This window comes from Chionomys nivalis, chromosome 15, assembly GCF_950005125.1.
Source record: "Chionomys nivalis chromosome 15, mChiNiv1.1, whole genome shotgun sequence".
NCBI classification, from domain to species: Eukaryota; Metazoa; Chordata; class Mammalia; order Rodentia; family Cricetidae; genus Chionomys; species Chionomys nivalis.
The window spans coordinates 53,127,843-53,155,827 of NC_080100.1; the positions used below are offsets into that span (position 1 = coordinate 53,127,843).

The 27,985-nt window shown below is 42.8% G+C and overlaps 2 protein-coding genes across 6 annotated transcripts in view; one reads left to right on the forward strand and one right to left on the reverse strand.

Annotated features, from left to right (window-relative positions):
• Positions 1-1,885: 1,885 nt before the first annotated feature.
• Positions 1,886-27,942, reverse strand: Dhfr (dihydrofolate reductase). The gene is made up of 6 exons (XM_057789602.1): positions 27,443-27,942; positions 27,081-27,130; positions 24,652-24,757; positions 17,294-17,420; positions 14,220-14,335; positions 1,886-5,214 (listed from the first exon to the last, which is right to left on the reverse strand). Exons 1-6 carry the CDS (start codon positions 27,526-27,528, stop codon positions 5,136-5,138), a joined length of 564 nt encoding a protein of 187 aa, XP_057645585.1. The 5' UTR covers positions 27,529-27,942; the 3' UTR covers positions 1,886-5,135.
• The window catches only part of Msh3 (mutS homolog 3), a 160,734-nt gene continuing 160,455 nt past the window's right edge, over positions 27,707-27,985 (forward strand). For all 5 annotated transcript variants that reach the window (XM_057789597.1, XM_057789598.1, XM_057789600.1 and 2 more), the window contains exon 1: positions 27,707-27,931. In XM_057789597.1, the coding sequence (XP_057645580.1) occupies positions 27,803-27,931 (129 nt within the window). In that variant the 5' untranslated portion in view covers positions 27,707-27,802. The remainder of the gene's footprint in view (positions 27,932-27,985) is intronic.

Sequence of the window (27,985 nt, forward strand, 5' to 3'; positions counted from 1 at the left end):
GCTACTTTTTTCTCAAGTGATTTCTTGATTGTTTTATCTTAGACAAGATGAGGCTCCAGTTTCCATGGCTCAGGCATTATCACGATGTCCATAGAGTTCACTGCTGAGAAAAGCATCATTTTAATTTCCTTTCTTGTATTCCATGCTCCCACATCAGTTGCCGAGTTGGGTGACTGCTGGCCTCTTTGCTTTGTCTTGAGAGAACTTTCCAGATGTTCCCGACCTGTCATCTACCCATCATTATTTTCCGGCTGTTTCCAAAGCTGGTATCCTGAGTTTTGAGTTATATTTCCTAGATCCCAGGCTACCTTCTTTTGGTTTGTATAACCCTTCATTTTGCTTGGGCACCTCCTCTAGTAGATTTATAAGAAACAGTATATGAAGGGTGAGTGACAATTTATTCGTTGAAAATAACTTTCTTTGCAAAATTTGGAAGGCAGGTTTCCACTGTTTTCTATATCCCTTATTCCCGTCTTCCTTTCTTAAAGGCATCTCAAACTTATTGAGTCTAAATCAAATTCAGAGTCCACCAGAAACCTCTACCTCTAACGTTAAAACACACCACATCTGCTTTTCAATATGGACACGGTTTCTGATAGATACCATACTTCAAATAAATCGTTGGGCTTTACACTTTTCTTTTCCTATGCAGAAAGTCGCAGAAACATGGAGTTGCTGAAGTGTTTAGTATTCTTTGCATTCACGTTAGCAGCTTTTTATTGAAAACCCTTGGGACCTGGCAGCTGGAGGGTCCAGTTTACACAGAGCACAGCTGACAACTTAGAGTATCCCTCAACCAATGACAGTCTGCATTCTCCAGCTCAGTGTCCCAGGTATGCACGCCTGCCAACGGGAACCTGCTTGCTGACCTTGAACCAGGTTTCTTGTTTTCCTGTATACCAGGTGGTGCTTTCTGGTTTCACCTACTACATAGACCACTCTCATTGAAATGTTTCAGAATATGCTTTGGATAGGAATACCAAAATAGTAACGCAATGATTTGTCTCTGGATTTCCAGGCTGTTTTCAGCTTTTCATTACCATGTGTGAGGTTTTCTCCTGGTTTTTATGCACCGTGAAAACTGCTGTGTTCATGAGTGGATGCATCCTCAGCCTTAGGAAATATCAACAAGACTTAAGTCTGACAATGGTGAGAGCGTCACACCCAGTCTTTGCTTGTGTTTCCTTCCTTTCTAGTGGAAGGTTTACCTCACTATACATTTACTGGCCACTTTAATTTCTCCTTTAAGCAGCTTGTTTCTTTTTCTGACCTAATCACTGAGTCCTACAAATTCTGGACACTGGTAGTTTTCAGGTTATGTTCATTGTAAGAAGGCCCGAATGTTCTCTTTTGATATGCAATGTTTCTGTAGAGTTGATCCCTTCTCTTCTGCGTGGTGTGCCCGCCTCCCTGGATGGAAGACTTTTCTGTAGAGTTGACCCCTTCTCTTCTGCAGAGTGTGTCCCCTCCCTGGACAAAAGATTTTTCTGTAGAGCTGACCCCTTCTCTTCTGCTTGGTGTTGCTCTGCCCCCCAGGAAGACTTTTAGAAAATCACTTACTCTGGATGTTTTGTGCCTTCAGTTTCCTGTTGAAAACAAACGCTGTGACTGATTTTGTCTGAAATAGTTTCCAAAAATCCTTATCACAGAAGACAAACAGAAAAATAACACTTACCAAGTCTGATACTGTCAATTATTTATAATATATATTACTCTTAGACATGATAGTATTAGATGCTTTTGTTTCATCATAGTTTCTTTTATTTAAGAACTTTAGCATTTGCTAGGGCCACATCTTTTCAAATGCTGCAAAACAGTATATTTTATAGACATAACTATTCATTATAGACATAACTATTCATTTTTTTTGACATTTAGGCTCTTTCCAAATTTAAAAGAAAATGCTGTAACAATTAACTTTCCTTGGATTCCTTTTATGTGCGATGTGTATGTACTTGGCGTGTGTACACGTGCTTGCATATGGAGGCCTGAGGTTAATATGAGGTGTCTTCTACTGTTCTCTACCTCACTTTCTGAGCCAGCAACTCTCATTGTACAGGGAACTCACTAATTGGGCCAGTCTGGCTTGCCAATGAACTGCCAGTCTCTCCCTTACCCCACCATTGTTGGGGTTACAAATATATGCCACCGTATTTGGCATTTTACATGGGCGCCAGGGATCCAAACTGTTATGTAACACCCTTCCTGGAGAGATATGAGCTAATGTCTACTAACCTGATATGGAAGTTCGAAGGAAGGATACCACCAAAATTCTACTTGGTAAACCAATGAATTTTATTGGGGTTACTTACAGAAGCAGCAATGACTCACAGATCATTGTACCACCAAAAGCCCACACCAGCATGGGTGACAGCTCATAAAATCTGGAAACCTGTAGTGTATTATACAACCTACAAGCAGCTCGACAGGTTGGGGTGCCCTTTCCAGGTAGTTCAGACAGTGTCACTGGCCTCTGCTTTTTCCAGGAGGCTTCACCTGTACTACATAGCCAGCTTGTCTCAGTATCCCTCAGCAATCACTCACTGCTCATATATGCTTGGGAAGGGAGGGGCTTAGTGTCCTGGTCAGTTTCAGGAACTTCCTAAACCCTTCTGAGTTGCTTACTTCCTGAACTTAAGGAACCCCTTAGCAGGATGGACTGTTCCGCCCACCCTTAGTTTATCCTATTGTTTCACCTCCTCCATAGCGTCTTGTTTCACACAACTTCCCTCCAAGAAAGGTTTTAATTTTAGAGGAAGCTGATACACAAGAAACTCAGTTCCCCGTGCTTTATGGGAACTGACTCAGCTACTCTCTTGGCTCCTTGAGTTCATAAATTTGTTCATGATTATCAGGTACTATTTCTGGGTCCAAACCTAGAATATTATGAATTTGAATTGACTACTAACTTACATTCAAAAGACTGTATCTATAGTATGGCTTAAGTAAAACTAAGGACGTATGAGAAAACAAAACACCCCACTGCTTTGTAAGATAATCATAACTAAAAAAAAAAGTTTGAATGATGGTACCCTATGCACTAGTGGACACTGGTTATTAAATGAAAACATAAGTCATTAAATAAAAACCTCAGTGCAAGGTATGGGATACCTCCTCAGAGCAATTGGTATAGAGGCTCCCTAAACAACATAGGCTATTACCATTGCTCTTGGCTGGTCAGCACAGCTAGATGGTAAGTCGCCATTACTGAAGGACAACACAGCATGGTTGCAGGATATAAAGACATCAGTCTGGAACTTGGAACTGAGCTGCAAGCTTCCTCACTACTGGCTAGCTTTCACAGTGCCAGAAGGCGTGATGCCTACCACCAGGGGAGAAAAGTCATTCATGGACTTACCTAGCAGTAGGCGGTGCACGTTACAATACTAACGTACAGGTACGGTAGCGGCATGGCTACCACAGTGGTAACCAACTGCTCTCTAGGATCTCAGGGCTTATGTATGGTACTGTAAAACTGGTCAAATGCCCATGGCTGTGGAATTAATCGGCTCTGAGGGGGAACCTACTACTGCTGCTTTGCTAAATGGATACATTTTTGAAGTGCCTTCTAAGTATCTGTGCTTATACCTTGGATCAGTGCTGCTCATGGTCAGAGTTCCTTGTGTAGTGGACAGCAGTCAGCACAGGACTCATAACTGATCAGATTGGAGAGAATAAACGATTGCTTAATATTCAGTTCTGAATAAGGCCATTTATACCAACAACCTCGACTACAGCTCAGGTCACGGTGAGTTAGAGCAGTGGACAGAATGAACGACCTGAAGGATTGGGAAGAGTGCTGGACACATCATGCTGTCTTCCGACATGACATGGCCATTGCACTAACAAGCTCACAGCAGCTATGGCTATCTGCAGATAGATCCAGTCAATACTATAGCATGGCTAGGAGAGGCCCATGAAGCTCCACTCACAGCTGAAGAGCTATTGGCAACTGATGGCTGCTGGGTGTGTGTGGCCACCGGAGGTTGCCCATACCCCAGTGGATGGTCCACACCTAGGAACATAAAGAAAGCCTTAACTGGTTTCAGGGGGGGTCACAGAAAACAAAAAAGAGGATATGAAGGTAGTGGAGGGAGTGGGAGTGGGGATTTGGATCTACAAATATGAAGTTGACAAGTAAGAGATTAAAAAAAAACTTAAAAAAAAAAGATTGTATTAATTTCCAATGCAGGTCTGAAAATACCATCTTTTTGACCTGATGATATAAATAAACCCTGCTGAGATGAGAAGAAAGGCTCTTTAACTCTCATTTTTTCATTTTTATAAAGTTTGGTTTCTAACTTACTAATTTTCATCTCAAGCAATATCCATTCTCCGCTCGTTATCTCTGGATTCTTAACAGGAGCTATTGTGCTTGCTGTCACCTAGGTCTCTTTTCCTTCTCTTTTCTTCTGGTAGACGCAGCCTATTCTTGTTCTATCACGGCCATACCCTTGGAACCTCACTGCAGATGAGAAGCGGAGAAGTTAGATGCTTCAGACCTTACATAATCTTCCACCTGCTCCCATCTCCACGGAGCACAATGGAGCTCTCAATTTACTGGTTTTCTGTCTGAGTGAACAGAACTTTGCCGAGAGTGTGATGTGCACAGAATAATTCAGTCTCTACTTTGATCTAATTTTCTTTTAAAGTCTGACTTCCAGCTCTGCTGTCTAAAACCCACTTCCGCCCTTTGGACTTGTCTGTCTAGCTCCTATCTCTATGAGTCCCCACACCATGCTCTCAGGGGCTCTACATCTTTGGGGTCTCTTGTATGCACACGACGTTCTGGGGAGTCACTTGAGGTGGCATAGGAGGGGCATTGAAATTGTTATAGCAAGCAGTGTGTCTTAAAATATATTTAATATAACCTGGTTAGATGAATGGAAATGAAAACTTTGTTTGGAATTATACAGGGGCTGGAGTATGGCTTAGCAGGACAACATGTGTCCAGCATGCAGGGCCCAAGGTTCTATCTCCAACACCTCAAAACAAACACTTCCTCCCAATTACCCCTCCCTAAAGAAAGAATTACTCATAGATCTAAAGCCAACACAAGTCCCACAGTCTCATAAAAATGCTAATTTTAGGAAGAAAGCAGTAGAACTTGAAGTCAACCAGCAAGCATCTTTCTGTTAGCCTTTCTTTTCATACACTTCAAATTTATACTTGATGCCTTTTTCCTCCTGGACTTCAGAAAGGACCCCTGGGTATCTGGAAAAGAAGAAGATTCACAACTTAATTCTACACCCACTGAAGACACAGCATGGCTTCCCTGACTTCTCACCCAAGGGCACCAACACTGTGTGAAGCGAGAGCAGCTTTTTTTACTTCAAAGTGGCGGCCACTCCTAAGGTGAGTGAGTATCCGCAGCCACACAACACACGGCGACAGAAGAAAAGCATCCAACCATGGAAAGCTGGAAAACGTGAGTCCCATAGCTTCTCCTTATTTCTGATTCATATTTTTTCTCCTTAAAAATGAACTCCAGTTTCTATTTCTTTTATTTTTCCACTCTACCAATGAGTTAGTTACTAGGCAATTTCTTAGGAACTTTTGCAAGTTAGAGATGAAATCACATCTCTAAGAAAAGCAAAGCAAATTATCTGTAGTTGCTTAAAACTGAAGATGACAGGCAGTGGTGACATGCAAGCCTTTAGTCCCAGCACTCGGGAGGAGGAGGCAGGCGGATCTCTAAAATTGAGGCCAGCCTGGTCTACAGAGTGAGTTCCAGAACAGCCAGAGTTACAGACAGAAACACTGTCATAACCCCACCTCCCAAACAAAACAAAACAAAACAAAACAAAACAAAACAACAACAAAATCCAAAAGGCCAAAACCCGAAGTTGTATGCCCAGCACCTGGCAGATTCTTGTTCTCTGTTGACTTATGGACACTATCTGGTTCTACTAACCTCACAATATGAGACAAACTGACCGCTTGATAGAGCCATGGTGCACTCGACTTCTTCATCTCCTGACTCTCACTTAGGTCTCTACTCAGGACCCTCTGGACACTCAGTCTCCCAGTGAGCATCCCCACACCCCTCCAATTGTCCCTCACTATGGTGCAGGCTGCATCCCAGTCTACAGCAGAGAGGACCAGGGGCTGCTGTTTTTGTCTTTGGTTCTCCTGTGTACACAGAGTTCTTCTGCTTGGCTGGCAGTCAAGCCTTCTTCATGGAGTAGTGTGATGTCTGACACGGTGTTAGGTATTACTCCAAACTGCTGCAAGCATGCTACAGAAAACTTTAAAATGTCTTGTGACATATGATACACTGATGAGGAACAACAGACATCAGTTATAATACGGAAACTTCATGTCAACAGAAGCAGCTCGTCTAGTCACCAACCATTTTCTAGCCTATTGCTGTTCACTGTATGTAGTACTCTTGCCTTTTAAAACTGATTTTACTAGGCCAATTTTCAGTTATGATTTGAGTTTCTTTGGAATGAATTCAGAAAAAGTCACATTTGTGTGTGTGTGTGTAAAATTCAGCTCCGCCAAAACTGTCAGTTACCAAGAAAAAAGCAGAGCATTAAGGGGTACTTTCTAAAGTCAAGAATAATAAAATCTTATAAGCGGTCTGCTAAATATACTTAGTATATTTAGCAATTTTGCTGTGAAACTAAAGCTGAACTCTCCTTAAGTTTAGTTTCTTTTCTTCTAATATCTTTTTATATTTTTTTTATAATTCTAATGGTTATAATTACAATTCTAAACTTCTTTGTTTTGAGATAGGATCTCATTCTGTATTTCAGGTTGGCTTTGAACTTGCAGGCTCCTGAATGCTGAGATTATAGGTGTGAACCACTGCCCCAGCTTAATGTCAAACAAACTTCCTGGGAACTATACTTGGGCGGTTTGTGTGTGCATGCGCACAAGGGTGAGTGTGGTCTACGCACACGTTCCTGTGGGCACACATGGGTGTACACAGACTTGGCCTATGGAGTTGAAGGCTCACAGGAATTGGTGTACTACTTATTGTTAGGTCCCACCCACACGTGCTCCTATTTAGGCTCTTCAAGCATTAGAGTCAATAAACGGCAGCTCTGAAATAATGAAGGACTGCAGCAATGGAGATGATTTGGTAGACGCTCTTAGAGGCCAACAGAATTTCTGAAACAGTTCTTAGGCAAACAAACTCAAACTCTAATAAAATGGGTATTACAGCAGAAGCCCAGGTTCTAGTGGAGATTTTGGGTAAGTACGCCAGCATCCCAGAAAGTCAACAGATAGAGGGACCAGAAGAGAAGACATCAGTGAACCTAAAATCTACTCCACGGTGTTCACTGATGAGGGGTATGGGTCTCTCGGCTCTGAAGCCAACTACCCACTCTGTTGTGGTGTGGAAGGAGTTTGTCTTCCAAAACATCGTGATTTAAGAGACTGAATGATGTAGGAGGTGGTGGTGGGTCTCTATGTGGGCCTAGGTTAATGGGAAGTACGGCTTCAGAAGGGATTAGGAGACTCCAGTCTCCCTCTGGCATCCAGATTCCAAGGGTAATTGCCCCCTCCAGCAATGCCTGTCACTGTGGGACTTCTGCAGCAATGCTAAAGCTTGTAGCATGCCTTTGAGGCTTCACGACTCCGAGCTAAATACATATCTCTTTTCTAAACTTAGCTTGCCTCAGGCATTCAATGTTTTTCAGTAATGAAAAACATGGATGAGCATAGCTTCCAAAGGCTCCTCTTTTATCTTATTTGTTTATTTTGCAACTCATTAAACAGAATACTGCTGATATAAAACTTTTGGGCCTGCTGGTTTGGTTGATGCCTCGTGAAATTTGAGGCAGAAAAATTTCTTCCAAGCAAGATCAATGAGAACAGACCTGCATGGGATGGACTGGCATTGTGTTGCTGAAAGACCAACTGCATAGGCAAAGACTCCAGGAAAAGAAGGCACGGTGAAGCCACTGTTATGTTAATGTGAACTGCTCTCAGGCTTCATCCAGTTTCTAATTCATTCCCACTTACAATTCTTGCTTTTATCTTTATTTCATTATAGTAAAGATAAAAAGCAAAACAAAACAACCAAAAACAAAAAACAAAAAACCAAAAACCAAAAAACCCCAAAACCAAACCAAACCAAAACATCCAAACCGAAAATCAGAAGTATGGTGTTAATGAAAAATACTGTGTTTGAACGGAAGCCTATCTAAACACAGGAGTAATATACTCAGGTAATGGAGACAATGGGGGTCAAAACGAGTGGTAAAGAGCTTGCCCCTCAAGTAGGAAGGCCTGAGACCCCACATAAAAATATCAGATGTGGGGGCAAGGGTGTATTTCCAATGCTGTGGAGGCAGGGACAGGAGAAGCTTAGGGTTTGTTGGTCAGCCAGCAACTGAATAAATTCCAGGCAAGGAGAGAGCAGTCTCAAGGAGGATGTGCTGCTGAGGATGGCACCTGAGGATGTCCCCTGGCCTTTATGTGTATCACATACATGAACACACAGACACACACAAACTCCCCCACACATGCACACACACACAAACACATACACAAATACACATCCTCCACACACATGTGCAAACACAAGGCTCAGGGATGATTGTGGAAGAGGGGTTGGAAAGAATGTCAGAGACAGTGGGCAGCTGCACAGCAGCTGTGTGTCTGGACACAAGAGGGCTGCTGAACATATGGGTGCACCACAGTTTGACTGCATGCATCTCTACAAGATGAAGCCAGACAAAGTCTAAGCATGGGTGGGAGAGGAAGACAAGACGTCCCATCCGTAGCTAACGGCTGCATAGGAAGGAAGAGTCATGTTCCTCTAGGGATGTGGCCTCTGAGAGACTGCCCATGCTCCAGTGGTGACTCCACAGTCATGCATATACAGGTATACTGGCTGCATTGCATGGACTCGGTGTGTTAAAAAAAAAAAAAAGACAAAACAAAACATGAAATTGTGAGGGAATAGTGGTTGGGGGAGAGGAGAGGAATTAGAAGGGATGAAATGATGTGTGGATTTGATCATTTACATTTTAAAAACATAAATAAAAATTTAGATACACACATGTAAACTTAAGATGGGAGAACAAAGGGGAGTGGAGAAAGATTAAAGCTCATTTTTGGACATTAAAGAGAAATGAGAAGTTCCCTAGTGTATAGAGACTCAGAAACAAAGGCTCAGAACTGAGCAATGCTCCTACCTTACAGACAAGAGTGTCCTCATTGCGCTGGCTAGTTTGGGAGGGAGGAATCTTAATTGAGAAAACGTCCCCATCAGATTGGCCTATAGACAAGTCTGTGTGACATCTGATAGGGGTGGACCCAGTTATTGTGGGAGGTGAGACTTATGGGCAGGTGGCCCCGGGGCATATAAGAAAGCAGGCAGATAAGTCATGAGGAGCAAGCCAATCAATTCCTGCCTCCAGGTCCTTCCCTGACTTCTTTCCATAATGGACTGTTACCTAGAAGTATAAAATGAAATAAGCCCTTTCTTCCCCAGGTTGCTTTTGGCCATTATGTTTACCGCAGTAGTAGAAACCCTAACTAAGACACTTACTGTCCAGAGAGTTCCTTTTTTTTGAGTCTTAAAGGAAGACAGACCTACTTAAGGGTTCCCATTAGGGCAGCGGTTCTCAACCTGTGTATCACAACCCCTTTGGTGATAGAACAACCCTTTCATAGGGGTTGCCTAAAACTATCTGCATATCAGATATTTACATCACATCTTATAACAGTAGCAGAATTACAGTTATGAAGTAGCACTGAAAATAATTTTATGGTTGGGGGTCACCACAGCGTGAGGACTGCATTATAGGGTCGCATCATCAGGAAGGGTGAGGACCACTTCCTTAGGGAATCCCCTCTCCTCCATGTAAGGAGGCTGTTGTGATGTTAACACAGGTCAGAGAACAGGTGGCTGTCAGCTGCTGTGATGGAACAGACATTTTGTTCCTGTGAGTGTCACTTAGAACATGTCACAGCAATGGCCTTGTCCTATCTCAGGCCACTCACCACCAACTCCTGTGATGGCAAATAGCAGCTCCAGTTTTCCCAAGCGAGCAAAAGAGAGGCACTTGCTAACTCACTCGGCAAGTCAACACATCTGATTCCAAGACCAGCTGAACAAATGCTAAAGAAAAGCAGGCACCAAATGTCTCTTAGATACAAATGCAAAGATCCTTAAGAAAAAGAATTCACCTCAGAAATGCAAAGTTCGTTTACTACGAATACCACTCATGCAATCACTGTATTAATAGTGTCAAATCCAACAGTCCTTCAACACCAAGTCACTAATGAACTAGAGATCGAAGGGACCTTCCTTCGTGGGATAAAGTCACACTTTCCCACTAGGATCATGAACAAGACAAGTAAGATGTTTGCTCGGAGTTCCTCTTCACTCTGCTGGAGGGTCTGGACCAGATACTCAGGCAAGAGAAAGAAGTAATGGACACAGTAAAACTGCAGATGACAGTAAACACGGGTCAGCTCTTACCTTCATCTTTACTTCATGGTACTAGGGCTAAGAATGTACGAACAATTATAACTACTCCAGTTTTCAAGCTTCGGGTACCAGATGAACGTTACACAACTATCCACGAATATATGCAACTGTTAAGCTCTATGAAGTTGAAGGACATGGACCAATAAGTGGTGACTTGTAGTTTTATACACTAGCAGTAAACAGTCTGAAAACAAAGTAACAGATGGAATAACTATACTCCAAGTGGTGCAAGAACCTGGAGGCAGTAAAGCATTACCGGGAGAGAGAGAAGATCCTACCTAAGTGAAAGCTCCAACGCGCTCAAGGTTGTTCAGAGCCAGTTCTCTTCAGAGGGCTCTATGGATACAATAACCTATGCAACCCCAGTTTGCTTTCTATCAGAAACTGGCATTCTGATCATTAAGTTCCTATGGAAACCCAAGGGTCCCAGAACAGCAAGAAGCAATCTTGAAATAGAACGAAGCTGAAAGGTCTATGTTTCCCGATTACAAGTTAGAATTAATGACAATTCCATGTAAATAAACCAAGTCAGGTAGGCGTAATTCTCACTCCTGAGAACTAGAAGCAGGTGGTCATCCTGGGCTAGTTAGTATGTTCCAGGCCAGCCTGGGCTACATGAGACCCCGTCAAACCAAAATAAGACTATGTAAGAGCAGCAAAGGGACAGATGGGAGTCCAGACAAACACCTTCCCACCTGTAATCAGCTGAGACTGTGACGACATGCATGAATAACTGCAAGCACAGCAAGGCCACTGAGTCACTCAGTCCCAACAGGTGAATGTCATGACGGGTGCCTTTGTCAGCAAAGGTTTTCTTTTGATTTTTTTTTAAAAGTCAGAGAGTCACAGCAACATTTATTTTAAATTGTCAAGTTTCCTAAGGGGTCAGAGCCATGGAAAAATTCTGATTAAAAACAGTAAGCATTAAAATGATATTTGGATGAGGCTGATCATACAGCAGTCTGTTATCGCTAGTAGCAAAAGAAAAGAAAAGAAAAGAAAAGAAAAGGAATAAGAAGAAACAGCTGAGATCTATACTCACATAACATAGACCTATATTCACACAACCTGGGAATTCACAATTTAAGTAGAAAATAAATGGTGTGATTTTCACATAAACATTTTATAAAATGACCAACTGTGGCTTTCTTTTAAAATTTAGGAGCCTATGCAAAGTCTGGACTTAAGCAGCTGATGGTTTGCGATTCTCTGTTTACTTTAGAATTAAGAGCCAAAGAAAATCACTAAATTTAGAATTTATGAGATTCAAGACTGTCATTCCACAGACTATCAAGACTATTATTCTAAAGCTTGGCCATCCATTTATTTAGACTAAGTTGTTAATGTTTCTTTAGGGGATGTGTAGAAAACAAATTCACACTCAGAATAATTACTAGACACAACTGAAACTATCTAGAAAAATGTGTTAAGAACTGGTCTAAAAGTGTTAATATAATTATTTTTTCTTTTACTTTCTATAGCTAACAGTTTAAAGTGCTTTCACATGAAATTAAAATGTTCCCAGGTTTCCTGCTGGAACTACAAGATAGCTTTTCTGTTGCATCTTCACAACTGAGGCCACCCACCTTAACCTATGATCCCTCATCTTTCACCCACACTTAGACTCTTTTGTGTTCCTCTCCAGTGCATTTGCCATAGAGCTGGGACAATGTCCCTGGCCACCTCCTGTATCACAGAACAGGCCAACTTCCTCCTGGGCTCAGGCTCTGCACTCCCTACTTCCTGCTCCTGGACCACTCTTCCTGCTGCTGGGTGGCAGTTTCTAGATCTTGACCTCACAGTAGATGCCTCTCTTAGAGTGGACCCCTTACACTGATGTATCCACCAGAGCCCACTGTTTCATGCTTGTCAAGAAGTTGTCTCTAGGATGGGCAGCAGCATAGCAGGCAGAATCCACACCATTTTCAGGGTGCCTAAGACAGGCCTCACTCCCCTAGAATGACCTAGTGACAACCGTGCTGGATGCCACTAGAATCACTAAAGCCTGCACATTTCCAAGTCTGTTAAAGTCTATTTCTAAAAGCTCCTATAACGTATCTTTCTAGGGATAGAAACAAACTTCTCTTCCAGATAGGGCACTGGCAACAGACCAAAGAAATGACTCTAAGTCTAGCACTGGGAGCTAGTGAGTTTATTTCTGTGGCTTACAGGAGCATGGGTGACCGACTAAAAGGCAGCTACGAGAAGCCCACACTAGGAGGTGACAGCACACAAGGTCTGCACCCCTGGAGCTCCCTGCACAGCTGACAGGTGGCTCAGCTGATCACTCTCATCTCCCCAGCAACCTCGGGGGAGGGCCTTGTCACTCCTAAGCTTGAGAAGCTTCCTGTGCCTTGTGAACTGAATTTACTTCTGGGTCTAAAATCCTTTCTCCTTCCTCCAGGAGGGTGTGTTTCAGCTCAAAAGAAGCAGTTATGTAACTCCAGCTGAGGAAAGCTTTCTTAAAGACAAGAGAATTGGCAAGCACTGTAACTCGTCTGCGTAGTTTATGTTAAACCCGAGTATAAAACTAAACAAACATACATCATGTGACAAAAGGCACTACATTCTTATGCCATAGAGCATGGAGAAATGCAGCTGGCACTCAACTAGACGTTGCATTCAGTGCTGGAAGATGATGCGCATGTTGCCTGAAAAGGAAAGCAGTCATTGGGTTCACCCACTTTGAACTCTGTGAGCTGTAATAGTGACCTGCCTGCAAGATATGCCCACTGGTTCACTGTCAATAGTGGCGTGATATCATGGGAGCAATCATGCTTTCTTTCCTTCTCTTTCTGGATTTAAGACGGACGCCATGAGACAGAACCCATACCTGACACTGCCAACAAGGCCAAGAACCTAGGGGAAAACCTACTAGGATTATTCTGCTAAGTTAACATAGCAATAAAATTACTCTCAATAACATATTGACTACACCCATTAGATTATACTCAAAGATGCTCAACTCTCAACAGGGAGGTTTCTTCTTGCAGTAGACACCCACAACTGGTCAAATGTAGAGATAAGCGACTTTGGAATATCGATCCCTAATGCGATGTCTTCTATGTCGCACACAGTCCTTCCCACAAGGCTCAGTGATCGACACAGGACAGGAGCAGAAAGGCTGTGAGAGCCAGAGGTAGTGGTGACTTCAGGAAATTAGGGCAGACGCACACATGGGCTCACAGTGGCTGTGGCAGACACACAAGACCCGTACAAGCTCAAGCCAGGTAGATCCCAGCATGAGGAGCAGGGAGTGGGTGCAGAGCACACCCTTAACCAAGGAGCTGTTAGAACGGACACCTACTGGAGAGGGAAAGTTACTCTCTACAATACAGTGGCAGTGTTTATCAGCTATACTCCAGCACAGGCCCCATGTTCAGGAGTAGTCAGCCAGTGCAGACTGCACTCCATGATCTTTTTGTTCTTAAAGAGAGAGGGAACATGACCTGGAAGAAGGTGAGGGAGGGTAATGAATACAACCCAAATACACTGTTAAGAATCTTCAAAGAATAAAAACATTATTTAAAAAAGTATCTTTATATATAGCACACTGCTACTTCAAATCAAATATGAAAAAAGTTACTCTTCTCTGTAATCCTTTTCCTTTCTTTGATTAGTCTTTATTTAATAGTCATGCGTTCTGTTGTGATGTGTTAATTTTAATCCACATATGTCATTGTATTTTCCCCTTACTTGCTTCCCCTTTTTCTGTAATTAGTCCCTAAAGTGCTTCTGACTAATTCATAATTTTAGTACTTACTCTGGGAGAAGTTTGTATTTCCCCAAATCAATTTCTGGGAAGAACGTGTCACTTTCAAATTCCTGCATAATCCTTGTTATAAAGAGTCTGAGATGGCCTGGCTGATCCATGGCTTCCTTTAAAAAAAAACAGAAGGCATCGCTCTCCTTAACCGCTGTTGAAAGACAAAGAGACTAGAAGATTCTTGTTTGAATTAAGTTTGTACTAGGCATTAAATCCATGCTTACAGTTTCTCAAGCAATATACATCAACTATTTTGAAAAAAGATTTGTTTATATATGATATACCTCTTTGCGTAGGTTTGTGTGGGAATAGGTACCTATGGGAGGCAGCTGAACTAGAGTTATAGGTGGGTGTGAGCCACCTGATGTGGCTGCTGCAAACTGAACTCCAGTCACTGAGCCATCTCTTCAGCTCCCTCAAACTTACTACACACACACACACACACACACACACACACACACACACACACACACACACGTATATATCCTCTATTCTAAAGCTTCCGTTACTTTGAGAATGGCAACTAGTCATATTATCAGTAATTATGAAAATACATTCTGTCCTCATTTAAAGTATTTTTTTTATAAGATTTATTTATTATGTATACAGTATTCTGCCTACATATATCCTATAGGCCAGTAGAGGGTACCAGATCTCATTACAGATGGTTGTGAGCCACCATGTGGTTGCTGGGAATTGAACTCAGGACCTCTGGAAGAACAGTCAGTGCTCTTAACCTCTGAGTCATCTCTCCAGCCCCCCCCCCTTTTTTTTTAAATTTAAGCATTCAGTTAGGCTGTTTTCCTTCGGTTCGGTTGCTCTTTTAAGGGTTCACCCCTTAATACCTAGTGGCTTTTCCCAAGACAAGTCTGCTTCTGTACCCCTGAATAAGAAAGCACTTTTGTGAAGTCTTCACTGTTAAAAACACCACAGGGACACTCAGGACACCGTTTCTTTAAAAGAATTCATTTGCTCATTTACTTGTGTGCCTGTGTGTGCATCGGTCAGAAGAGGGTATCGAATCCGTCAGAGCTGGAACTGAGGCGGTTTATAGGATTCCCTGCTTGTTATGTGGGTGGTGGAATCTGAATTCTGGTCCTCACGATTGTGTAGCAAGAGCTTTTTAACTGCTGAGCCATGGCTCCCACCCCATCAGTACACCCTACTACTCTGGCATTACCTGAAAAGGCCCCTTTCTCTGTAAGCAGGGTTTCTTCTCGTCTTCTGTTGCTAACAATGGCACTCAGTCTGTTCTGGTTAATGACTTTCCAACCAATGTCTATAATGTTATTATTAATGTTATTTTTTTACTATAATTAATGTTAATTTTATAATTAACATTAGTTATATAATTTATAATTAACAAAGTATGATGACACTGTGTATATCAACCATACTCCAGGGCAGGCCCCATGTTCATGAGTTGCTTTGGAAGAAAGAGCTTATATTTTTAATGGAAAGGATGAGGCAGACATGCAGATCCAAGAAAGCACTAATAATGATTGATCTTCAAACACATAGAGGAAGAAAAAGGACACTCACATATATAAGATTTCAAGTTGTTATTCTTAACTTCTAATACTATACTATAGTGCTATACTAGCATAGAACACTTTTTCCGTTCTGTATTTCAGCTTATGTTACATCATTTATTACTGCTGCTGCAACCAAAGAAATCTCTGCTAGTTCCCACTGTGCCCAGACCAGAAGAGCTGGTGCAGACTAACCACAGCTGTATTCCTCAAAGCAGGGTGAGCTTTCTGAAAGGGGCCATCTGGTGAACAGCTCAGGCTTGGAGCGGCACAGGCTCCTGACTCTTACAGCAAAAGCAGCCATGGACAGTGCAGAAATGAAAGGCTCTGCTCCACTTCGCCATCCGGCATGGGAGGACAGGCCGAAAGCACAGCATGTGAGATGGTTACCTGCAGCCCTTTACTTCGGTAATGTAGATCTAATTAGATAAGTGCTCTTAGCACTTAGTGCTTACAGAACATGTTTTAATAGGAGACAACCTTACAGAAACAGGACTGTGAGACAAGGAGCAGTCATAATCAGCTTAGGAATCTGCATCCTCCTTTCTCAAATCATCTCTCTCTCTCTCTCTCTCTCTCTCTCTCTCTGTGTGTGTTAATATATAAAGAGGATTGATTTTTCTTCTTATAAATGGCAATCTTTCCAAATAATATCTACAAAAACAAAGAAACAAGCCAGAAGTCATTTGGAACCAAATGAGACCAGGAAAAGAATATTTTCTGCTTTGTACACTATTTTCCACTGTGATACGAAACATGCCGTCCTCCTCTGCCCTCACACTGCAGGGAGGTTGCTGAGGCAAAGCTTCCCATCTGATCTGCCTGTGCTGACCGAGTGCCCATGCTCTTCTCAGTAGTCCAATATTTATCTTGGAATCAAAGGCGCAGCAGCCCTCCCAGGGCAGATCTGGGAGTGGAATATAAGAAAGATGCTCAACCAAGCAGGCTGATCTTTAAACTGGAGACAACTAGCATTCTGAATGGAAACTGACTAGCACGTGGGAAGACTTTGCCAAAGCACACAGGAAGAATAAGATCTAGGGATCTACTGCGCTGCACGATGACTAACTGTGCTCTTAAAATTGCTGGGAGTTGATTTTAGGTGTTCTCATCACCGAAAATAAGCAAGGTGATATATCTCAATTTATCCGCTCTGTGAATGCATGTTTCAGATCATCTGATTATTTGCCAATTTAAAAACAGATTTAAAAATAAGACACTGATGTTGATGGGAGGTGGTGAGTTGGGGTAGGAGAGTTTGGTAAAGGAAGTGGAGGGGGGGCAAATAACATTAAAGCAGATGAAATATGACACAACTTCATAATGAAATATATGATTTTATACATAAAACATACAAATAAAAAGAGACTAGGCTGGTATGAAGTATACATTCTACACTTACATTTGTATTTATTTCTATGTCAAATAGTTCACTTTGACAATTTGTCTAGCTTAGAGCTCGATAATGTGCTGCTTCCTACAGTCATGGCTAGAAGCAGGGAAGGACATTTCTTTCTACTTAGAAATAACTCTACTTACCTTGTAAACAGAACTGCCTCCAACTATCCAAACCATGTCTACTTTATTTGCTAACTCTGGTTGTTCAATAAGTTTTAGGGCATCATCCAGACTTTTGGCAAGAAAATGAGCTCCTTGTGGCGGTTCCCTGAGATTTAAAAAAAAAAAAAAAGTTATGACTACTGTAAAATCCTGTCCACACTAGTCAAATAATTTGACTTGGAAGCAGTCAGTACAAAACAAATTATGAAACCAATTGTTTTAACATAAAGTACTTAGAATGCACGGCCATGTCCAGCATCCACTCTATCTTTCATACCCGAATGGTACACAAAGGCATATGTGACATCTCACTGTGGAAAACAACCTTTCTGGAGGTTTAATAGGGTTGAGTTATGTAGGTGTAAGTCTTTGTCAACACGAAGCTAATGTGCACTCAAGACACATTGTGCATCTCATTGTATTAATGTTTACCACAGCAACAAGCTGGAGCAACGTGGAATTCTAGCTAATGATACATGGGAAGCATTTTGGGAAATATACTCATTCTGCCCTTTAGTCTGAAATGTGGAAGCAGCACCACCTGGATAGATGATAACGGTGCCAAAACCAACATAGTAAAGACTTAGTGGCAGGATCCGGGGGGTGGGTGAATCCAGGGGGTGGGTATGCAATCTTTATGCACAGTTTTTCTTTTCTTTTTTCTTTTTGCTTTTTCAGGACAGGGTCTCTCTGTGTAACAGCACTGGTTGTCCTGGAACTAGCTCTTGTAGACCAGGCTGGCCTCGAACTCACGAAGATCTGCCTGCCTCTGCTGGGAATTAAAAGAGTGCGCCACCACTGCCTGGCTTAATGTACAGTTCTTTCTGTCAATCTGAAAACTGTCGTGATTAAATATTAGACAGAGAATATTCAAATGACTAGGAGAATTTGAAGCAGCGTTCAGATTGTTAATGTATATGGGGAAAGAACTTGTGTATTATGAACAACACAGAAAGGACGGAAGGTGTTTGAGGATGAGCTTGTTACCAGCTACAGAATTAATACTCAGAAAGAAAAGTTAAATAAATTCACTGCTTATGCTGATTAGCTAAAATTTTGGGATTCTATTATTTTGATGGTGAGAGGAGTTGCAATTCCCTTTATAAATGAGTAAATTTATACATAGTGATTAGAAACAGAACAAAGATTATTAATTCAATGTCAAGTTCTTAGCTGGTGCTTTAAAAGAACTACTTACATAATTGTCTTTGAACTTGTAGTTGTAACAATGATTAATCAAGAACTGATGGGAACTATTCATCTTCCTAGCAGCGTTTTCCTTCTCTTCCCATTTTATCCTTTTTGCTCTTGTCATAGGTAAGGAGATTAGGATAGAGCAAAGAATACATTTGGACTTATGCTGGGAGAAAAAGCCCAACCAACCAACCAACCAAACAAACAAACAAACAAACAAACAAAAAAAAAATGGAGGCCAAGGTGAGTTAAATGAGCTGAGCTACCACCAAAGGTCTGAGGGTAATTTCAGGGACAAGGCAGAAGACAACAGTATTGAAGGACAGAATAGCAACTAGAAAAAATATAGATTCAGTCATGAAGAAGATGATGCAGGTAATAAATGGTCCATAACAGTCCAGTGGCCTAACAGAATGCTGACGCTAGGATGGCTATAGAGATGAAACAGACTGGAGACAGTGATGAAGGAGCAGATGCGCACAATCTGACAGCAGGGACTCAAAAGCCGAGAGCAATATGGTTTCCAGGGTTACAGGAATGCTTGGTGTGCTTGCCATGCCCGAGGCCCTGGGTTCGATACCCAGTACACACAAGAGACCAATAAGAAATCCCTAGCAAAGCCCTGCACTCAAGAGTAAAGGGGCCCACTGCTTCAGAGGAGCTTCTTTCTCTACTGCTTTTCCCTGAACCTTCTAAGGTCCAGAATGTAAGTTACAGTCACTCATTGCTGAACAGTTTTTATGCACCCAATAAATTAGAAAAGGGGTCCATGTAGAAAGAAATGTAATGCCTTCTAGTAACCTCCGCATACTTGATTAGCTAATTTATCCTGTCTCAAGACTGAACTAACTCAGATCCTCTACTTTCAAAACAACTCCCCCATGACTGCTCCAAAGCAGAGGAGCTTCGATGTCTTCCTCATTCCTTGTGTTTTTCCAGGAGCTAACAAGTAACCGTTCACTGACATTCTTATACACAGGTAGGTAGGTGCCTTAAACACAACTGACCTATCCACGTTATCACAGTCTGCTCTTCACTTAATTCATCTAAAGAAGGCTCCTTTCTTCCTTTGGGTCACTCTAGCTCTTTATTTCAGGACAACTGGTTATCACATGGACCGAGAAACTCTCAAGGCAAGTTTTCAGATAAAATGAACCTCGATTAATTGTAATTAAATGATAGTCTTGTCATAGATTGGAAGGCACCGAAGAGAAACAATACACGTGTGATACTGAATTAGATCTTAGGAAGAATAAAAAAAACAGCAATGGAAGAGCTGGCAAAATATGAACATACTCTCTAGTTTACTTAAAAACAAAAACAAACAAAACCTCAAAAATGGAACAAAACAAAAACCCCATATAAATGACTGGTGTGGTTTTCAAAGAAAAGGGGCGATAATATGAATCCTGTGAAGAACTGTGTGGACATGGCTGGTACTGTTTCTAAGGGAAGAGTCTTAAATTCCCTCAGGGAGTTCAGAGGATTAAGAGAAACAATGTGTAAGTAGATGCGCCATAAAGAAACAATGTGTAAGTAGGTAGTCCTTTAGCCACCCATGTAGCTTCTAGACAGCAACTTAGTTTCTAATACACAAAGCAGGGCAAATAGACAATCTTTACATTTCTAAAACACAAAGTAGAATCAGTAGGGTGACCCGGTGTTCAGGCCCTACACCACTAATCCTGTGAAGATTCCTCAACTTCTAGGCTGTCAACAGAGATTTAAAACTCAGCAGTCCATCTACCCAAATGGGTGAGAAGGTAACCAGATGCACGTCTCGGCAGTGGTCAAAAAGCATGGCGGCAGAATACCAAGACCTGCGGAGGATCTGTGCCCAGGCATACTGCATAATTTCTGGTGGGGCAATGATGGTGCCGGACTCCTTAGCTGGGTGTCAGCAGAGGTTAAAAACATGCCCAAAGCCGGGAAATGATCTACTTCCCTAGAAATTGTTGTAGGCTACAGTGAACTTATTCAACACATGAAAACTCAGAGAAAGTTGAGGGTAGGAAAACAGTAACTTGATGTGAGGTTCAAAATGAGGACAATAAGATAGTCTCTGATCACCTGGAGTAAAGGAGAGGGTACAAGCTGATTTAGGTAGGAGAAATTTATTTATGTCTTAGGATAAAAATAAGGTGATTTGCTAAGGTAAAAAATAAGATTATGAGTTTATTCACTGTGATCCCAATAATATTAAAAGGTAAACGATTTATGTACTATAAAGAGAAATCAAATACTATTCATGTTCATTTTCAAATACTATTCATGTTCATTTTCATGGTGCTAGGTCTCAAACTCAAGGCCTCACACTATGCTCCTCCCCCATCTCCTAATATTAACATTTTCTATAAGTTACAAGGTTCAGGAACGAGGCAGGAGTTGGTCTCTGCTGAGTCCTGTGTTGGGTCATTGCTTCTATGACAAAAAACTTGAAGAAATCAACTTAAGGCTGGAGGCATTTAGCTTTGACGCACTGCCTTGACCACTAGCTCCTGCTGCTTTTGCCCTGAAGGAAGAGCAACCCTGTCAAGAAATGTGGTAGGGCCAAGAGACTCATTTCATAGTAGACAGGGAGCAGATTTTTTTCCAAAGCTATGCTCTAAAGTGACTCATTTCCTCCAACAAGGCACCATCTCCCAATATCTTTCAGCTATGAACTTACCTATCAATCATTGATGAAGTTAGTTTGAGACCTCCTATCCAATCATCCCCAAGAGTCCATGGCTAAGCTCTTTCTGCAGGAGGTTTCTGGGGAACTTAAACTGCAAGCTATGCATAATAGGTACCTTTTGTGAGTCAGGAAATTAACATACATAACTCAACAAATCCTAAAAAAACATCCTAAGAGCTGCTATTATTAATCTCCTCTAGTAGGTAATACAGCTCAAGTTGCAAGCTTACTCATGATCTTTGTAAACCCCAAAGGCTACTTGGAGCCAGAGCAGGGAGGGGACGTCCACTAAGTCAGTGCTTAACGGGCTGCGTGTATGGGTCAGAGGAAAAGGCCGTAAAAAGCGGAAAATGCCATCACTAGAAAGAATATGGTAGAGGAATCATAAGACGTTATTACACCAGAAATTTAGAATAGCTCTTACCGAGAAAATTTGCAGTGTGTTATATCATGGAGGCAATTGGGATCCCCCACCGATAATCTCAAGGATACAGCACTGATGTGAAGCTTTATTTAATTTTTGGTTACCAAAGGCATTCACTTATTCATATCCACTCTATATCTTTCTGTTGTTATTTTTTGAGACAGGGCCTCACCCTATAGCCCAGCACGTCCTTAATCTCAAGAGCTTCATGACAAAGCCTGACAAGTGATAGGATCACATGTGTGCCATGTCCCACCCTCCCCCCAATAAATTAATGCATTCTCCTACGGCGTATAAACCAGTGACTTCCAGTGTGCTTAGTGTCACGCAGCCACTACCACTGACTCACACTTGTCATTCAGTTCTATTAAAGCTACAGCTTCCTGCCCAGAAAGCATTATGAAAAGTATGCCCTCTCCAGTCCTTAGTGACTTTTGGGGTTACCTTGATGATTCCCATATGGGGTTAGTGGCTAAAATCCCAAGTACCAGTGAAAGCCTGCATAAGCAATTGCCATGTGTGGTGCCTGTCTTGTGACACAGACATTGTGACATTGTGTTCTGTGTATACATAAAGTGACAATCAAGAGAAGCCGGAGACTGAAGAAAAAAATGGACCCTAATAAAATCTTTCACTAACTGATATTCCAACTTCTCTAGCCTGCTTGATAATAGACTTTGAATTTTTTAAGCTTTAAAAAAAAAGGCAAAATAAAAAAAAACCCTACTAAATGTTATATATAAATACACGAAAAGCAACACAATCCAATTACATACGCCATAGGGGGGTCATAAAGAAGAAATTAGACTCATCATTTGAGAAGAAATGCTAGTTCAACTGAACATGTCCCCTACTGAGAGTTCTTTATGTTTATTTTAGCTCAAGCTGGCCATAAATAAACTTGAGTAGTATTCAAGAATATGTTATTAAAAAATCTCTGGCAATGGCAATATAGCCTGTGAATGTGTAATTTTTCAAGGAGAGTGATCATCAGAATATCCTAGCAACCAGGACAAGGAGCAGCATAAAGATGGAGGAAGAAGGCAAGAGGCACATCACATATTCCCCATCACTAGAGGCAACCGATGCAGTGTTTGTGTATTTTCTTCTAGTTTTTAACCTATGTCATTGTAAGAGGGGTGTGGGAGAAACCCTACATAAAAATCTCTTAGCACGTAGCTCTGGAGAGCGATTTCCCTCCCAGGGCTGAGCTAACTCCCCTTCACTCAGATACTCGTGTTTTGTAGGAGTGATGACATCTATGAGCTGACTTGGATTCAAAGCAGTGAGAAGCCTTAATAGTGGAACTGAGAAGTTGGGTGGTGCACGCTTTAATCCCAGCACTCGGGAGGCAAAGGCAGGCAGGTCTCTGAGTTTGAGGCCAGCCTGGTTTATGGAGTGAGCTCCAAGGCGGCTAGGGCTACACAGAGAAATGTTGTCCCCAAACCCCCAATAGTAGAGCACCTCCTGGGAAGTCTTAGCTTGCTCTTCTGACAGTCTGCTCTCTATGTTTTGGATTCATGTAACTCCGCCCCATAACCGTGAAAGCCAGTTCCCCACAATGAAGCTCTTACACAACTACAGCTTCTAATGCATCTGTTTCTCTAGCTGGATCCTGAATAAAACACATGGGAGTGACGTTCTTGACTACTCTTCAAGCAAACAATGCCCCGTGCTCTAAGATGCTGTGTTGTTTTTGGTGACTACTTATTAATGTAAGGAAGCATGGTCAACATCTTGAATCCTAATGTTCCCTTAAATTTTAGTCACCTGCTGACCAAAACAATCTAAACTAAAACAAAGCTCTTTAAGACTCAGGAAGTTATTTTAGTAAGTTAAGACTAGTAACAACAATAGCAAAGTCGTCATCAAGGTCAAACTCCTGGACTTGACTTCATAGTCAATCTTCTCTATCACCTCCAGTCCTTCCTTAAGTTTAACTGTTTGCCTGTATATCTGTGCACCATGTGCAAGCCTAGTGCCCCTGGAGGCTAGAAGGCTTAGATCACCTCAGGTTGGAGTGACAGCCAGTTGTGAACCGCTATGTGGGTGCTGGGAATTGAACTCAGGTCCTCTAGAAGAGCAGCCAGTGTTAACCCCTGGGCCATTACTCCAGTCCCCGACTACCTTAAGTCATGATGAACGAATTATCTATTCAAATATTTGGAGAATAAGAAAATTCTTAGCAGAAGTCAACTACAGACATGTTCTTCTCCTGAAGATTCCTAGACCACTTTAATCACTTAACAAACAGAATTAAGTTGCCACATGGCATAACTGCCCACTCGGTTGAGATATTAAGATATTTAGTTAGGTGGTAGATTAAGGGTCTAGTCGCCTCAGGGTGTTGGGGTAAATACTGATGGTGTCAACTTGTTTGGATAGTGAGTCGCTTATTAGGGGTTAGGGTGATAACATGGTAAAGTTTCTGCTGTCCAAGTATGAGGACTGAGTTTGATCCCCGGCACCTGGTAAAAAGAAGCTAGGCTTGGTGGCATGCACTTGTAACCCTATCAGTGGATCAGCAGAGACAGAGGGACTCTTGGATCTCGCTGGCCAGCTAGCCTAGCTTAATACGTGAGCCCCAGATCACAGTGAGAGACCCTGTCTCAAGAAAACAAGGTGGATGGACTCTTAGGAAGGACATGGAAGGGCAACGTTTAGCTTTGTATGCATGACTGTGGACATGTGCCCCTGTTCACATGGTCGTGCATGTATATATGTGCAGATGTGCATGTGCACACACACAGATGTTCATAAACTCACTTCTATACTGCTTCATTCTATTAAGTACTGATTTGTGCCCTGGCACACAGATCACAGTTTTCTTTTTCTTTTTTTTTTTTTTTTTTTTTGGATTTTTCGACACAGGGTTTCTCTGAAGTTTTTGGTGCCTGTCCTGGAACTAGCTCTTGTAGACCAGGCTGGCCTCAAACTCGCAGAGATCCGCCTGCCTCTGCCTCCCGAGTGCTGGGATTAAAGGCGTGCGCCACCACCGCCCGGCAGATCACAGTTTTCTTGTGGCGACTTCATGTCACTTACTTGAGCTCTCTGCTGAGAACTATATTAATTCTGTCTTTTAAAGGTCGATTCTTCTCAGGAATGGAGAACCAGGTTTTCCGGCCCATAATCACCAGGTTCTGTTTACCTACAAAAACCAAGCAGACAGGATAGCTTTGAAAATGCACATATATTTTCAGTGTCATACACAGGCAAGATTCGGTTGTCATAGTGACATCTAGTGGATATTCTTCAGAAACATTAAAACAAACAGCTTCAACCCGATTTCAGGTTTAGTGATCATTAACTCAACACAGGACGACTTCTCCTTTTGGTCTACCCAATGTCTATCTTTTACTTAGGTTTCAGTCAACTGCAACCTTGCACAATTCTGATTCCAAGTGCTCAGGCTGATGGGATTTTGTCATCCATTAAATAACCCCATCTGCTTTACTTAGTTCTGAAATGGAGACAGGAACAGTTTCTACTCCTGGAAACCTTGAGAAGATTAAAGACTCAGAACTTGTGCTCATCATCTAAAAGCAGTGTTCTCTGGGTCATCTGTACCAGCTCCCACTACTCTAAGGTCAGGGGCCACAGAGGAAGAGGGGGCAGAAAGAACGGAAGGGCTGGTGGGAGAGGGAGAAAGATGGGGAACACTGATTTCTGGATGTGACCTGGAAGATGTCTGCAGGCACCAACTCACAGCAGCTTTGGTCATCTGCACAAGATTAGGCCCCGCCCCTATTAGATAGCTATTGGTAGAGGGGCTGGAGAGAGGAAGAGTCAGTCTTAGGTTTATGCCCCAGTCAATGGCCACACACAGGGTTATTAATAACTAGAACGTGAATTAGGGAGGGAGAAGGGGGCACAAGGAAGAATGAGAAGGTAAATGGATACGATCGATATACACTGTATAAATGTATGAAGCTTTCAAAGAATAAAAAACATTTAAAAAGTCCTGCTAAGAAAACTATACATACAGCTTCCATCTTTTATTTAATTACTTGGAAAAAACCTTGAGTGTCAGACAGCTGGATCAAAGGTAGAGTAACAATTAGGATTCTTTTAAGAAAAATGATTTGGGGCCTAGAGAGATAGTTTAGCTGTTAAAAGCATAGTAGAGGACCTGGATTTGGTTCTCAGCAACCACATCTAGGGGCTTTCAACTGCTTTTAACTTCAGTTTCAGAGAACTCACACCTTCTTCTGGCCGCCATGGGGACCAGGCACACATACTTTGTACATACATGTATATAGACACTCTCAAAACACACGTTAGAAAGAAAAACAAATAAATCTTGAAAACGTTAGTTTTTATTTTGTGTGTATTGTACACCTGTATGCATAGGCCCAGGCAGTGAAGCTGGATGTTTTCACTTTGTTTTCTTGAGAGGAGATTTCTCACTGAACCTGGAGCTCACAAAGTTAGCTAGAGAACAAGCCCCAGGGATCTTTCTGCCTGTCTCACCTGTATTACAAACGGGTGCTGCCATGTCCAGCTTTTTTTGGATGCTGGGATTTGAATCCAGATCCTCAGAACTTTACTGGCTGAGTCATTTCCCTAATCCTGATATCTAGATTCTGGGCATACACTGTGCTAATGGCACCTGCCCACCTGCCTGCCAGTGACTTCTATGCTACCTGTCCCATGAATATTGTTCAACACCTGCTCTACTGACTTGCTTACCCATGCTCTATGCCAGCGCTTCCCAACTTTCCCAATGATGTGACCCTTTAATACAGTTCCTCATGCTGTGGTGGTGACCCCAAGCATAAGATTACTGTCATGGTTACTTCATAAATGTAACTTTGTTACTGTCAGGAGCCATGATGTATATATCTGTGTTTTCCAATGACCTTAGGCCACCCCTGTGAAAGGGTCAATTCAACCCTAAAGGGGTTGAAACCCACAGGCTGAAAGCCACTGTTCTATTCCTCTCCTACCATGATAAACAAACATGTCTGTTAGGGAGAAATCACTGAACGACCTACAAGCAACTGGACACTGCCTTATAAGTGCGCACCACTCCCCGTTCTTTTCTATCAAGTCAGCCCCCCAGACTGTCCCACTGAAGACCACAGCCGCCATCCGACCGTGCCTTCCTGCCTCCAGAAATCCAAGAGTATCACACAAATGTTCAATTGTTTTCTAACCTCTTCTTCCCTGCATTCTTCTCCATTTGCTCAAATTTTATGTCTTCCGGCAACAATTCTAAATACCGGCTCTGGTCTCTATATTTAAACGGCTAAATTTTGCTGATTATTCTGTCCAATTAAATGCTCTTGCTAACAAAATTTCAAATATATGTATTTTAAAGAGGATACTTTAATTTTTGGGAACAGCACAATAATTTCTGCCAAGAAACAAAGATGCCATATTCCCCACGGGAGACTTCCCGCTTACACGTCTGCAATGGAAATCCTGCTTCAAGCAGGCCCTAAGATCCTCATGACTTAACCCCAAATTACCTTCCACTGAGGAGGTTGTGGTCATTCTTTGGAAGTACTTGAATTCGTTCCTGAAAGTTAGAGAAACACTGCGTTAACCGGAACATTGTCACGTGTGTTCAGACTCCAGCTCAGCAGCGATCCGTGCAAGCCCGGGGGATGTTGCTGCCCCGTGACCGGACTTTGCCCACGGCCAGGGCGCCTCTGGGCAAAGGTTGCTACAGCAGGGGGATCACCTCGGGCACCGGCAGGGGCTGCAGCCGGTGGGCCTACCCGCTCACGACTGCGCCTAAGCAGATCCGCCCTCGCGTCTCCGCCAAGTAAGTGCTCGACCCGACTCAGCGAACCGCCTCGGTCTTCCGAACCCAGTCCGGCCACAGTACCTGAGTAGAGGCCAAGGCAGGTCTCCGTTCTTGCCAATGCCCATATTCTGGGACACGGCGACGATGCAGTTCAGCGTTCGAACCATGACAAGCGGCGATCAGCTCCTAGACAGCCTGCACGCTAGGGTTCCCCTCAAGTTTGGCGCGAAAATAGCGACCGCTAGACGCCGCTTCAGACTTGTGTAGCGAAGGCTCCTCCCCATCAGGTCCCGCCCCGCAGCCTATTTGTGCATCAGAGGCCCCGCCCACTAGGCCCCGCCTCCACCAGGCCGGCTCCCCGCGGGTCGCGGCGTGCGCGCGCGCAGGCGCGGGGTAGTGGGGCCGCGCGCTCCCGAAGGGCTCGCTCTTCTGTATCCTGGGATGCCGCGCACGAAGTCCGCGTCGGGCAGCGTTTCTGCTGCCCCGAGGAGGCAAGCGGTTCTGAGCCGGTTCTTCCAGTCTGCCGGAAGCCTGAGTTCCACCGCGTCCTCCACGGAGCCGGCGGAGAAGGTAGACAACGACTCCTCAGCGCCCCCAGTGGAGGCCGCCGGGGCTGGGTTCTGT

Excerpts from the sequence above, each read along its gene's own strand:
- Dhfr (XM_057789602.1), bottom strand. The coding sequence starts at position 27,528 with ATGGTTCGAACGCTGAACTGCATCGTCGCCGTGTCCCAGAATATGGGC. Across the intron at positions 17,421-24,651 it reads GTTCTCAGCAGAGAGCTCAA|GGAACCGCCACAAGGAGCTC; the intron begins GTAAGTGACATG and ends TTTAAATCTCAG. Across the intron at positions 5,215-14,219 it reads AAATACAAACTTCTCCCAGA|ATACCCAGGGGTCCTTTCTG; the intron begins GTAAGTACTAAA and ends CTTCTTTTCCAG.